General features: G+C 50.6%; 1 protein-coding gene across 2 annotated transcripts in view; it reads left to right on the plus strand.

The window, feature by feature from the left end:
• CEP290 (centrosomal protein 290) overlaps positions 1–14,600 on the plus strand; it is a 1,500,249-nt gene that overhangs the window by 162,918 nt on the left and 1,322,731 nt on the right. For both annotated transcript variants that reach the window (XM_078678872.1, XM_078678869.1), the window contains exon 5: positions 3,378–3,424. In XM_078678872.1, coding sequence (XP_078534998.1) covers positions 3,378–3,424 — 47 coding nt within the window. The remainder of the gene's footprint in view (positions 1–3,377; positions 3,425–14,600) is intronic.

Below are 14,600 nucleotides of genomic sequence, written 5' to 3' on the forward strand. Positions count from 1 at the left end.
GCGTGCACGTCTGGCGATTCCCCTGCTGGAGTGCGCTGTACCATATGGTGGCGCCGTATGGTCGCAATCATCGTGCCTTGCTGCACACTCCCGCAAGGGAATCGCGTAGGCTCCCCTCCCCCTGCTGCCGTGAGAAGCGCGCGCTTGTTTACTCTAGTCTAACCCTTGCCCTTTCGCTAACCTTTAACCAAGACCTTTCATAAGCCGTCCAGTAAACCCCCAGAGATTCTGTCTCCTACCGGTGCCCTCCTTCAAAGTTGTATGGTCTTAATTTTTTTTGTCAACCGTTTTTATTTTTCCGAGATTTATGCGCTCCTGCGATTCATTATCCCCAATGACGTCACCGGCGGGATTGAATCACCTTTGTAACCAAGAGCTGTGACATAGCGGCAAGACAACAAGTCGGCACTAAACAAAATACTGCCGGTACATAAATGTATTTATGAGACATGCATGCAACAGTGTTTTTAAAGGGGCCCTAGCGGGAACAGTGTGATTCGCTCTCGAGGAACAATGTACTCTGTACGTGCTGTTGTTTACCTATAGATCCTGTTACCCTGGGCTATACTTCTGAGCAGCTTTCCGTGTTACCTCAGTTTGAGCAGCAAAGTCGCTGTTCTCCATAAAGTGTAATCCCAGGTTTACAGTTCTAATCCACTTGAGCGCCTTCCGCGTGGTCTGCAGTGACATTCCAGGACTCCGCATTTCAATGGGGGAGACAGTTCCAAGAATAGTGCAGAGGCTTTCATTCTCTGCCATGTGAGCCACTGAGGGACTAGCGCTGTGCCACATGCATTCATTCATGTAACTCAGGTATTTTAATAGGCTGCATGTGAGGCCCGGTGATCACCTCTACCACAGACTGATTCTGTAAGGAAAAAGAAACTGCTGGCTAACTATATTGTTTCCTGTTGAAAAGTGTTTTTATTCCTGCATACTAGGTACCAAGAGGGTTCTTTCAGGTATTTTCTTTTTATATCTAGCACTTACATTTACCAGGGGGGTTTTGGTATTTACATATCTTTGGACCTACCCGTAGAACATTCTTGTTTTTTTTTTTTGCAGTATTATGTAGCGCTAACTCGACCCAAAGATATTGAAGTGCTGTACATGCGCACAGGTTACATTATACACGAGCACGTTAATTTTTGGTAGGCAGAAGGAGATTAGGTGATTTGCCCAGAATCACAGGACGCCGAGACTCAGACCTGTTTTCCCAGTTCCAAGGTCGGCAGCTATGGTCGTTATGCCACATCTTCTAGCATTCACGTGCATGTGCTTCGCACAACCGAGAAGAACATGCACAATTGTGCACTATGGCCTTGCACTATTCTCAAATAGCACTTTCAATGGCCAATGTACCATGAGCATGCGCAGTCCATGGCGCCCGGCCAGTGCATCTTGGATTGCATCACATTTGACCAGAGCAGTTACACCCTTCACTGCCTGTGTGTAGTCAGCAAGGTTTAAATTCCCACTCTTTTATTAGTGGTAGAAATGGAAAACAAGCAACAGATTGTTGAAGGCTGGTTCTCCGAGACTCGTGGGTGAAGGGGTGGATGCCTCAGGTCCCGCCCCACGGGCTGTTACAGACCAACGCATAAAAATTATTAAGTGCCCAATTTTTGGGCACACCTGGACAGGCCTGGCAGAAGGTTTTCTAAGGCATGGGTCAGTAACGGTATGCAGGGCCCTCTCCGGTGCATGAGCTTCTTGTCCAAAAGAAAAGCATTGCCCTGTGACATCTTTTGAGACAACTCTAGTATATGGCGCCATATAGTGGCAGCTGATATTACCTGCATTTTCCTTGCCTGCATTTGTGATGAAATAATACATTTAGTAGTGGCAGCGCAATACCCTAAAAAGAGCAGTACATGAGACAAACAGCCCTAGTTGCTTCTTCTTTTGTCAATCATGTACAGAGAGGTAAAACATGGAATACTTTTTTTTTCCCAGTACAATCCTTCCAACAGGTGACAGTCATTTTTGTAACTACGAGTACTAGATAATACGGTGGCGGTTCACAGTCTGTGCTGCATACAAAGCTCACAAAGGTAAGCTATAATTGTGAGTAATTCATATGCATAATTTACTCTTTTGCTTTTTAGTAACTTTACTGCTTTTGACCGTTCACAAAATAGAAGTGTAAAGTTGCGGAAAGGTGTGTGGGCTTGTATGTGTCCCACATATCCCAACAAACAAGCATTGGCATAGCAAATGGGTCTCGCTTTTGGGACCTTATAAGTATTTAGTTATGCAGCACAATATCCTTGGTGCAACAACATCAACAGTTGCATGGCTAAGCACTTATAAGGTCCCAAAGGCGAGACCTATTGGCTATGCCAATGCTTGTTTTCCTGGCCGCCGCTTGATCGATCGGCACACAAAACTTCCCTGGGAAGAGCTGAAGTGGATGAACTGTTTTTATTTATTTATTTTTGTTTTGGTATTTTAAAGGTTTTATGAAGATTTGTTAAACGATGCCAAAGTTATTAGCGAATAAAGGAGACACTCTTGCCTCACTATTTGTACACAGTGGTAACCGCCACTGTGTAATCTATAGTTGTTTTTTTTTGCTGCTTTCCATTTTGTTAAGTTTGACTTCAATCGTTAATGCACCACTCACAGTGAACATATCCTATTCTGTTGTTACTGGATCAGCCTTTTCATCCATTAGCTTTTTTGCTTCGGAGCCTTAACTGTCTTGAGACCATGTGAATTGAACTTTAAATCCGGCCACAGGATTATTTTTGTCTCGTTTTCTGTGGGCTCCTTGGGTGTGACCTTCCCTCTTCTTTGGTGGATATAAGTGACTATTTTACTCCTTAAATCAGTTGGCAAGTAACTCGGTAGTAGTGGGGAGCGAGGGCTGACAAAAGCAGCTATAGAATGGAGGCTCAGTAAAAAAAAAAAATAAAAAAAAATAGTTGCTTTATTTACTATCGCACCCATTTTTTCCAAAGCTTTTGTCAGCACTAGCTCTCCATTGCTGCTAGCAACCAGCATTGGCAACACCAATAAGTTTAATGTTTAGATGTTGTACGCATGACCATTCTGTACACTATAACTACCTTTTGGATATTACCAGTGCTTATTGCTCTTAGTTGTAAGATGAATTGCGGTGTGCATTTTTTCATTGTTTAACCCATAAGGCCTATTGATTAAAGGTTTATCCCATAATCATTATAGTGAGTTTTCTTACGAGTGTTGATACTTTTAACATTGCAATGTTATAAGTATTCTTCCGTCCCTTGACAGTAGGCATCAAACAGTTGCTCACTTGAGGATATCATTTGTTTTAATTTTGTTGTTTTTGCATCTGCAGCATGCACATTTAAGCTGATTTAACTGAAGCCAATTGTCATGTATCGTTACAGAAAGTCAACTGAAGAAAAAACTTGCAAGCCTTGAAAATGAACTTGAGGTATGTTCATTTTTTTCGCTCTTATATCCGTACATTTTAAGCGTGTAGGAGCACCATAATTGCAATTCATGGTCCTGGATTCGTGCCAAAAATGTTATGCAAGCAAATCAGAAATGATAATGTGAAGAGGATTTAAACCGATTTTCCTGAGCTTTAATGTTCTAAAGATGTATAGTGTAACTCTGTTCTCCCAATTCATTGTTCTGCAATTTTTGTGAAAAACATTTAAGTAATTCAGTAATGTTGGACGTGAGTCTTGGAGAGAAAGATGGTTAATATTTATTAGAGTCTCTCTGCACGACCTTCTTCTATTCGAGTGTTCCTCTGACACCTTTGAACCCATGGCCGGTAGTTTTCAGTCTTCCTCAGTTACTTCTGCAGATATTGTGAAATTTTACATTAGTTTAAGTCGCTCCACTACTCCCATTCCAAAAGATGACTATTTTGCTTCATGCTTTTCATTGTAGCTAAAAACTAATACATTGTATATAATATATTAACATTCATCCTGCCTTATTTAATGAGATAAGATCAAATACTTAAATTACGGGTCATGACTCCCATTTTGTTTGCAAATTCCTGTGTATTATTAATAGAGATTGATGTAGCTGCAAGTAAAATTGAAGAAGCCAAAGGCATTTACTCTATCCTTCTGTTGCTAGACCACCACGTTAGTGATTTTTGCTTTTGTATTAATAGCGGATACATATGTTCTGCCTTATTTTGCTCCTCTGTTTTATGCATCTTTGACTGAATATACATATAGCCTTTTTTTCAGAGGATGTCATTCGTAAAATAAAACATTGAGTGAAAAGATGGAGAGAATTAATTACTGCGAGAATGCATATGGAGGTGGAGACAGGGAGGCAATGACTGCAGTAAAGGAAATTTACACTAATTTAGTCTATCCTGAAGAGCAAAATGCAGAACCTCCTTTTCTGTGAGTGAGAAGCTGCAAACGCAGGAGAGAGAACCAAGAAACTGGAAGAATTTGTTTGATATTATGTTATGATTAATCATGTGGGAATGAAAGGAGTGAGAAGGCGCATGGGGTAGCTAGAAAAATGTAAATGTATATTTTTGTAAAAAGTTTATAAAAATCAGTCAAAGTTGGGAAAATAAACAAAATTACAACAGTAGTCCTGTGATTTGCCATCCTTCGTATCCTGAGTTGTACACAAATCAGAATTTACCACATAGCTGTATTGAGGCCATTAGCCTTTTTTATTTACAGCACTATAGCCAAGTGGTATATTTTAAGAAACAACAGTACTTTTTTTTTTCACAACCAATTTTATTGAGCAAATGAGCAGTGAGAATGTGGCATCTCCACAACCGAAGAACACCACGACAGTATCAAAACAGCAACTACAAAGGCAGCAAATGCTAGAGTAGACTCAGAAAATATGCTCAGCATAGAAACACCCCAGCAACCCACCCTAACCCACAACTCCACCCCCCCAACCCCGGACACCCCCCGACCCCCCCCACCACACGTGCACAGAAAGCAATAAAGAAAAGCAAGTAGGTGCAGCGCCACCAGGGCAATGCTGCTTCGGGCCAACAGTGTCACTGTGATCAAATGTCCTCCTCTCGCTCCGCATGGGGGTCCAGGGATAGACCACGATAGTCAGCCCAACGCTTCCAAATTTTGAAGTGCTTGTGAGGACAGCCCCGCGCTTCAAAGACCGGCCTCTCCAGACCCATGAAGTAATCCAGCCCCGCCTTCCAAGCAGAAAGGGGGGGGGCCCTCACCGCTTTCCATGCCCGGGCCAGGTCTCGCTTGGCCACAACCAGCCCCAATAACAGCAAATGGCGCTTATATATGTTACCCCCAACCCCTTCCATGATGTGCAGTAGGCCCAACCGGTGGGTACGAGGAAGGTCCCAGCCCAGCACCTCAGCCAGGCAACTCCACACACCCCTCCAGAACCCAGTCAGCCGTCCACACGTCCACACAGTATGCATTAAGGACCCAGGCACCGACCCACAGCGCAAGCATTCCGGGGATGCAATCAAACCAGCTTTCCACAATCGTTCACGCGTATAATATGCCCGATGCAGGTATTTGAATTGAATGAGCCGGAGCCGGATAGCAATGGCAGTTCCACGTGGGGACCCCAGCGCCTCCCTCCAGTCGTCTTCGTCGAGAGGACCCACGTCCACCTCCCACGCCTCCCGAAGAGAGTGCAGAGTGGAGGAGCAGTGGACAATAAGTGTCTGGTATATCTTGGAGACCTTCCTGTCCCCCAAGTCTCCCATAAACACCTTAGCCTCGACCGGGCTAAACTCTGGCAAGGAGTCGAGACCGGCGATGCTCGGGGCGAGGGCATGGCGCAGCTGAAGGTAGCGGAAGAATTGGGACTGAGGCATCTGGAATTCCGTGCGGAGCTCCTCGAAGGATTTGAGGGTGGTGCCAGACATGACCTGACCCAGTTGTGTAACCCCTATGGCTTCCCAACCCTCAAAGCCGGCCAGAGCCGCCAGCTCTGGGAGTAGACCATTATGCCAAAGCGGCGTCTCAGCCGTCAACTTGCCCCACCATCCCATGCGGCGCAAGGATTGTCGCCACACGGCAAAGACCACCCTTGTGACCGAAGGTAACCCACGACGCAGGCGAGCCGAATACAGGATGGTGTGGAGCGTATGATCACCCATGAGCGACCGTTCCAGGGCGTAGGCCGGATCGCTTCTATCACCATACCACCACTCATTAAGAACAAGTAGCTGGGAAGCCTGGTAGTAGGAGAGGAGGTCCGAGGTGGCCAGGCCGCCACAGTATGTGGACAGAAAACATGTCTTCAGTGCTACTCTGGCCGCACCCCCATCCCACAGGAAGCGTCCCAACACCGAGTTAACCTGACGGAACCACTCCAAGCCGATGGGGTATGGGAAATTCTGGAGCTGGTACAGTAGACGCGGAAGCGCCACCATCTTGAAGATGGCCGATCTACCAAAGATAGTGAGCGGCATCCTGGACCAAGTTTTGACATCAGCCTGTACCCGTTCCCACACCGGCAGGACTCCACGCGCCCAGGCCACAACCCGCGATTCCGATAGGAAAACGCCCAAGTACTTTAGGCCACCCGTCACCACGCGCAACTCCGCAGCCCAGGGGTCGACAACCACTCCGCCGCCCAGCACCCACAGGGTCGATTTATTAATGTTGAGACGGAGGCCCGATGCCTCGCCGAACGCACGCATAATCTCTAAGACCCGGGGGCCCGAGCGTTGCAGGTCGGTGAGAAAGAAGAGGACGTCATCCGCATACAACGCAATTCTGTCCGCCAGGTCCCCATTCCAGACAAAGCCACACAATCGGGCATCCACTCGTACCCGCGACGCCAGGGGCTCCATGGCAAGGGCAAACAGATACGGGGACAGAGGGCAGCCCTGCCGAGTACCACGACCTATATGGAAACGCCCAGAGGTAGCTCCGGCCACACGGACCGAGGCCGTCACGTTAGTGTAAAGAAGACGGACATATGACAGGAAAACCGGCCCCAGGTTGAGGCGGGCTAGGAGGGCAAACAGGTAAACCCAGCTCACAGAATCAAAGGCCCTGTCCATATCCGCCAAGAAGAGTGCCGCCTGCTCATCGCTAGCACCCATAGCATCCACTGCCGCTTGCGCCCGTCAGATGTTATGTCGGGTAGCCCTCCCTGGCATGAATCCAGCCTGTTCGGGGTGGACCAGGTCAGTGATATGGGGTAGCAGGCGGTTCGCTAAGGCCTTAGCCAGGATCTTAGCCTCGATGTTTAACAAGGAAATAGGCCGGTAAGAGTCGTACCTGTCCGGCTCCCTGCCCGGTTTTAAGAAGACCACGATCTCGGCGTGGCGCCAGTCCGGCGGCAGCTCCCCCTGAGCCCGCGCCGCCTCTAGGGCACGCCGATAGTGGGGCCCCAGCTGGACGTGAAACTTTTTATAGAATTCGCACGGGTATCCGCTCGGGCCGGGCGCCTTCCCGGTATTCAGTTGACCAAGGGCCTCCCCAAGTTCCTCAGCCGTGAGCGGGGCGTCCAGGGCAGTCCTGGTCTCATCCGGAACGGCCCGCGGTAGCAGGTCGTCAAGGTAAGCAGAGATCCCATCCTCCTCCAAGTGGTCACAAGGGGCGTACTGCGTCTCGTAATAGCGGGCAAAGCTAGCCGCCAATAGGGCCGGGTCAGTCATAACTGAGCCGTCCTCAGCCGTGAGACCCGGCAGCACAAGAGGCTGGAAGGTCGCCTGGCACAACCTGTGTAGCATGGTGCAGGACTTGTCGCCCCACTGGTATACCCTGCTGCGCGTGGCGAGCCACGCCTGCCGGGCTTCATCGCGTAAGACGGAGGCATACGATTGTTGGGCCTGTAGGAGCCGCCGCACCATGCCGTCGTCGCTCCCGAGACTACCACGCCGTTCCAGCTCCTCCACACGGGCGGCAGCAGTCACAATGGCTTCCCGATGCCTCCGCCGAGCAGCCACGCACCAAGCAATATCAATACCCCGCAACGTGGGTTTCAGCGCCTCCCACACCACAATTGCATCCACATCACCCACAAGATTCTCACGCCAATAATGATCAAGCGCCTCGCGCAGGTGATGCACGTACTCGGGCCGTTGCAGCTGCCAGGACGACATCCGCCATCTAAACGGCTGTCGTTTGGAAGGGAGAGTCATGGTTGCCAGGACCGGGGAGTGATCAGACAGGCCCCTGGGGAGTATCACTGCATCCCTGACACGACTCAGACAGGCACCCGGCACAAACAGATAGTCCAGCCTTGAAAAGGACCCATGCACCGCCGACACAAATGTGAATTCACGCGCAGCAGGATGAAAGTGGCGCCACACATCAACCCATCCCAGGCCACTCGCAGTCGCACTCAATCTGGTGGGAGCAGCAGCGGGGGGGGGATCCACCACAACAGGCGCCCGCCTCCGACGATCCAGGCCCACATCCATAACCTCATTCCAGTCACCCCCCACCATGGTCAGCACCTCCGGAATCTCATCCCACAGCGCGAACAGCCGCTCAGACAGGGCCCATTGGAGAGGGGGGGGGCGTACACGCTACCAAACACCACCCGTTCGGTACCCAGCAGGCCCATGATGAAAACAAAGCGGCCCTGAGGGTCTATCCATTGCTTCTCATGCACATAAGCCACCCTGCGGTGCACCAAGATAGCCACCCCCCGCGAACCCCTTGCAAAACCGGCATGGTACACTTGTTGAAATCCAAACCTCTGGAGGCTAAGGGCCTTGGAACCCAGCATGTGGGTCTCCTGAAGCAGCAGCACATCTACCATCTCCCTCTTCCCCCATCGTAGCACAGCCCCTCGCTTGATTTTGTCCAAAATTCCTCTCACATTCCACGTCACAACACGCAGGGCCTTATGAGGAGACATAGTCACATCATCAGCCATAATCGATACAGGGACCAGCACCCGGCCCTCCACACCACCCCGGCGCACCCCACAAAGCAATAAAATCAACGATCATAGGCACGTGTGGTCCCCCCCTACCCACCCCAATACTCAGCAACCCCCCCCAGACCCAGACCCCCCCAACCATTAGCAACCAAAGAACATCCCCCCACGCCCCACTCCCCCCACCCCAATACCTCAGAGAACATTGAAGCATCTGTCGCGGCATGGAAAGACCCGGGTCCAGAACAGAGAACCCAGGGCCCGCCATACCAAAGGATCCCAACACCCCAATCAACACACACACACCACCCCCCCCACTACACTCACAACCGTGAGGGTCAGAGGCCCATAAAAGGTGCCTCCCGAGCCCTACTGCGCTCCCGCTAAAAGCAATAAGAGTCAGCAACCGGGAACAGACTGGCATAGGGAAGTCAAAAGAGAACAGTCTCACCAGCCTATGAAGGGTAAATCAGCACTCAGCAACAAGGCCCAGTCCCATCAGAGTTCAACTGTCGGCATCAGAGTGTTCCGAGTCCCTCGCACCACCTGTCTGCGATGCACCTGCAGAGGCCGCCCGCCTCCGAGACCGGGACCTCCGGTGTCGACCCTTCCGGTTCTGGTGGTTCGTCCGCTCCGGCGATGACCTCTGGGACCCGCCCGGATTCAGACCTGGCTGGGGATGCGGCCGGAGCCGCACCGTCTCGTCGGTCCAACGGAAAACCTCCTCAGGCGAATCAAAGAAATGTGTCTTGGACTGGTGCACCACTCGTAGACGGGCTGGGTACAGGAGAGAGTATTGGAGCTTCAAGCCCCTCAACTTGGCCTTGGCGGCCACAAAGGATCGTCTCTGCTGCTGCACCAACTTCGTGTAGTCGGGGAAAATCATGATAGTACGATTTTCAAAGGTAAGCGAGCCCTTGGACCTCGCCTCCCGCAGGATGACATCGCGGTCGTGATAGTTCAACAGCCGGGCTATGACTGGCCTGGGACGCTCACCCTCCGGTGGCCGCTGGGTTAGGGCCCTATGCGCCCTCTCGATAACAAAGCACGTGGACAGCACCCCTTCGGGGAGCCAACTCTCCAGCCACCGGGTCAAGAACCCCTCCATGTCGTCCTTCTCGCACCGCTCCGGAAAGCCAATAAAGCGGAGGTTGTTCCTCCGTGCGCGCCCCTCGGCATCCTCCACGCGGGCCGCCAACGTCTTCTGGACTCCCTCTACTTCCGCCAACCGCTTCTTCAGGGCGCCAATGTCTGTTTCGGTCACCGTTATCCGGGACTCGGCCTCGGTGATCCGACCCACCGCATTCCGGAGGTCCTGGCGCAACAGCGCGACATCCGCTCCCACCGCTCCGATTTTGGCATCAAGTGCATCCCGGGATTGGGTGATGGCCGCCAGGATCGCCGCATTGTCCGGCCCAGGGCCACCGCTGCCACCGGCCGCCCCGGAGCCACCACTAGGCTCCGTGAATTTATCAATAGGGCCATGTTTAGGCGGGCCGCCACCTCCGGTTCTGGTCATGGCCCAACGCGGGCTCGCCGGGACTGCACGCCGGGCAGGGCCGGCACTCCTCCCAACAAGGCTCAGGACCCCCCAGGTACTGCCACTAAGGTTGGAGGCCCCAGGCCCCTGGAGAGAACTGCAGTGGAAGAATCCCAAGAGGCCAGCCCAGGCCCGAGGCCGCGAAACCCGAGGACCGGCCTCACCTAGGCGGGACAGGCCGTCCCCGCGTTTATCTCCACAAATGTCCGCCCAAGGTGCTGGAAAGGGAAGGCGCTGCCGTGGTCCGCGGGCAACCGTAGCAGTAGGGGTACTGAGTCAGGAGCGGGGCAGCGGGCACCACCGCCACCCGCAGGCCCACCGCCGCCGCCGGGCGTCACGAAACTTGGGAGCCCCGGCTCCAGCCGGTCACCAGGCCGCCCCTCGCCGATGCCTCCCCCGGACTGCAGGGGAGAGAGGTGTCCGCCCAAGGCACAAGGAGGAGGGGCGCCGCCGCGGTCCGCGGGCCGCCGCAGCAATAGGATGAAGCCAGGAGCAGCGCAGCTGAAGCCGCCACCACCCGCGAGCCCGCGACCTCCGCCGGGCGTCCCGAAACTCGGGGACCCCGGTCTCCAGCCGGTCACCAGGCCGCACGCCGTCGTTGCCTCCCCCCGATTGCAGGGGAGAGAGGCGGCCACCCGAGGCACAAGGATGAAGGGCGCCGCCGCGGTCCGCGGGCAGCTGCAGCAGTAGGATGGAGCCAGTAGCGGCGCAGCTGAAGCCACCACCACCCGCGAGCCCACGACCGCCGCCGGGCGTCCCGAAACTCGAGGACCCCGGTCTCCAGCCGGTCACCAGGCCGCAGGGCGCCGTCACCTCCCCACGGGCACAGGAGAGAGAAAAGTGCAGGATCGGTATTCCGGAGCAGGCGGGGGACTCCACCAGCTCCGCACCAGTCGCCGGGAAGCAGTATCAGGCTCGGGGACCAGGATAAGTGAACGAATTAAGGCCGGGCCGGCGGGAGCTCTACAAAGCTGCGACCGCCATCATCGCCCGTCAAGCCACGCCCCCAACAACAGTACTTTTAACAATTTTTTATTAAATATTCTATGATTCAGATTTAAATTAGTGCAGTATAATCAGCTTAGTAATGAAGCTATCTTGTTGATAATCAGAATGGCTATAAATGTTATGTTAATTAATTTGTAAAGCGCATCTGTTACCCGAAGGTGTCCTGGCGCTATCTGCTATCTCTAGCGGAAGTGGGCTGCTGGATCAAAGAGAGGTTCTAAAACAACCAAGTTTTAAGCATTTTTCTGAAGGGGAGTAATTCAGTACAGCTCCTCAGATGAACGGGGAGCTGGTTCCAAAGTCTTGCTGCACCTACCACAAAGCTCTTACCACCCCACCAAGCCTTTTTCACTGGTGGTACTCTTGCTAATTTTTGAGCTGATGAGCGCAGTGTTCTAGATGGTAAATACCATTGAAATTGGTCCTGAAGATAGTGTGGACCCTGATTATGAAGTGACCTGAAGACCAGGCACAAAGATTTAAAATGTATCCGTTGTCTCACCGGTAACCAATGAAGTTTACGAATCTCACTAGAGATGGGGGGAAATTTAGGTAAGCCGGAAATCAGCCTGGCAGCTGTATTCTGCAGCAGCTGAAGCCTCCGCAACAGCCTCTCTTGGATGTTTAGATAGAGGCTGTTGCAATAATCAAGTCTTGACATGATAAGTGCCGTGACCACTGTCTGCCGACTCTCCTTGGGCAAGAAAGGGAGAATTTTCTTGGTGGTTCTAATGGTGAACATCGTAGAAGAAACCACAGCAATAATTTGTTTCCTCATGGCAAGTCTCTCATCCAAATAGACACCCGGGTTTTTCACCTGTGTGGAGGGAACAGGTAGAGGTCCCAGGGAGTCTGGCCAGCATTTTGGGGTCCAAATATTAATGTCATAACCAAATAGGATGACCTCAGTCTTGTCTGAGTTTAATTTCAGACAATTACTGGCCATCCAAGATCCAACTGCTTCCATACAATCGTGTAACTTGTGGCTAACCGCCCCTTCTAGTCCGGGAAGGAGGGATACCACTATCTGCGTATCATCCGCATAAGATGTAAGCTGGAACCCATAAGATCGTATCAATGGGGCCAGGGATGATACATACACATTGAATAAAGTTGGACTTAGTGATGAGCCCTGAGGGACCCCACAAGGCAGATGAAAGGGAGTTGAGCAGAAGTCTCCAAGGGCTACTATCTGCCTACAAGAAATGATTTTAAAACCTTCCAGGCAGAATTTTTTACTCTGCAGGCTGACAAACGGTCAAACAACAGAGCGTGATGGACCGTGTCGAACGCTGCGGAGAGGTCAAGCATAATCATTGCTGCTTTACCCCCCTGATCTAGCGTTTTCCTAATCTCATCAGTAGATTTTATGAGAGCAGTTTCTGTACTATGACCCTCCCAAAAGCCATATTGTGTACAGTCAAGTACCTCAGCCTCATACAGGTAACTGCTCAGATGTCTATTTATCCATTTTTCCAGCATTGGTGCTGGGAAAGGTAGGTGAGAAATAGGCCTGAAGTTACGGACATCTGTAGAATCCAAATTTGGTTTTTTTAGCAGCGGAATCAAGGAGGCACTCTTCCAATATACTGGGAAACTGCCCTCCCCCAACACTCTATTAAAAATAGGAGTCAGTGCTGATGTAATTACATGAGGAATCAGTTTGGCTATTTTGACAGGACAGGGGTCATAAGGAGGGCCAGATTTCAAATTTTGCAAAAGTGTAGCCGTATCAGTGTTAGCCATAGCAGGGAATTCCATCAATGCATGTTGTTTGCGGGATTAGATTTATGTCCCTATCTAATTCATAAGAGAGACCATTGTTGGCATTAATGAAGGTTGAAAAAATAACTTCGACTTGGTCTACAAAATGCTTAGCAATTTTGTCACATAGTTCCTGACTCTCTACCACTTTTGACGAATGAGGATTGGCCAGTTGACAGACAATTTTAAAGAGTTCCTTTGCTGAGTTTTCAGCTAATTTAATCGTGAAGTACTCTTGCTTATGTGTAAGCAACAATTGCTTATGTGCCCGTAAACTATCTTTGTTTAATTTTGTCCTCGGCCTTATAGCCCTTCCTCCATTCCCGTTCAGAGTATTTGCAAATGCATTTCTGAGCCTTTAAATTAGGGGTATACCAAGGGGCAGAAGGGTAGGTCCTTTTAACGTCAGAACGCTTTTTGGGGGCGAGCTTATCACAAGCTTCGTTTATCCAATCATTAAAACTAGTGATAGCTGTATCCACCTCGCCCCCTAGAGAAGGAAAGGTAGATTCCAGGAGGTCTGACAGTTCCTTAGCTTCAATCTTATTCCATGCGCGTGAATAGCTAGCTTTTGTGGCTGCTTTCGCCTTATTCTGATTCTCTGCACAGGCTATCTCAAATAGAATGGCCGAATGATCCGACCAAACTACCGGTTACACATCCATTACCGATAGCTGTGGGTAGTTTGAAAAAATCCCATCAAGCGTATGTCCCGCTGTGTGGGTGGCTCCTTTAACTATTTGTAGAAGGTCAAGTCCATTCATGAGATCAAGTAGTTCCTTTGTATCTGAATCTACAGGGTCTTCCAGATGGAAGTTAAAGTCGCCTAATATGGAGAAGGATCTGTCGCTTATACCTTCCTCCATCAGATTACACACTAAGTCGGTAAAGGGTTTCCGCGGTCCTGGTGGCCGATATAGCAAAACTCCCCGAAAATTTTCCTTATGTGGGAGGAAGAGGGCTCAAGGCTTCACATCCCCCATTAGTGATTGTTTGAACACAGTTTTAATGGAGTAATGATAGATTACTGCCAGCCCCCCTCCTTTCTTACCCTGCCTTTTGACAGTATGACATAAGAAGCCAGGTGGTGATGCCTCCACTATGTCGGGTCCGGATGCATAATCCGTGCAGGATTCGGTAATAAATGCCACTTTAGCCCCTAGATCTTCAATCAGGGCCGCGCATTCCATCCTATGTTTAACCAAAGATCGAGCATTTAAAAGAATCCCTATTATGCTCTGTGTAGGGTTGTTCCTCCGAACACCTGTTTCCTTCAGTGTCCTATTCCTTACTCTACTAAACATGGGCTTTGGGAGGGTGATGTTACAATGAGGGCAAAACGTTGGGTTGTCTGTCAAATTTTCATATAAAGAAAGACAAGGGCACTCTAGACTCCTACCCACGTTTTTCAGTCGTAGTAGCCCACTTCTAGTATAGGCAATGATAGATCGATTATCCGAGC

Source organism: Lissotriton helveticus, chromosome 1_1 (genome assembly GCF_964261635.1).
Source record: "Lissotriton helveticus chromosome 1_1, aLisHel1.1, whole genome shotgun sequence".
NCBI classification, from domain to species: Eukaryota; Metazoa; Chordata; class Amphibia; order Caudata; family Salamandridae; genus Lissotriton; species Lissotriton helveticus.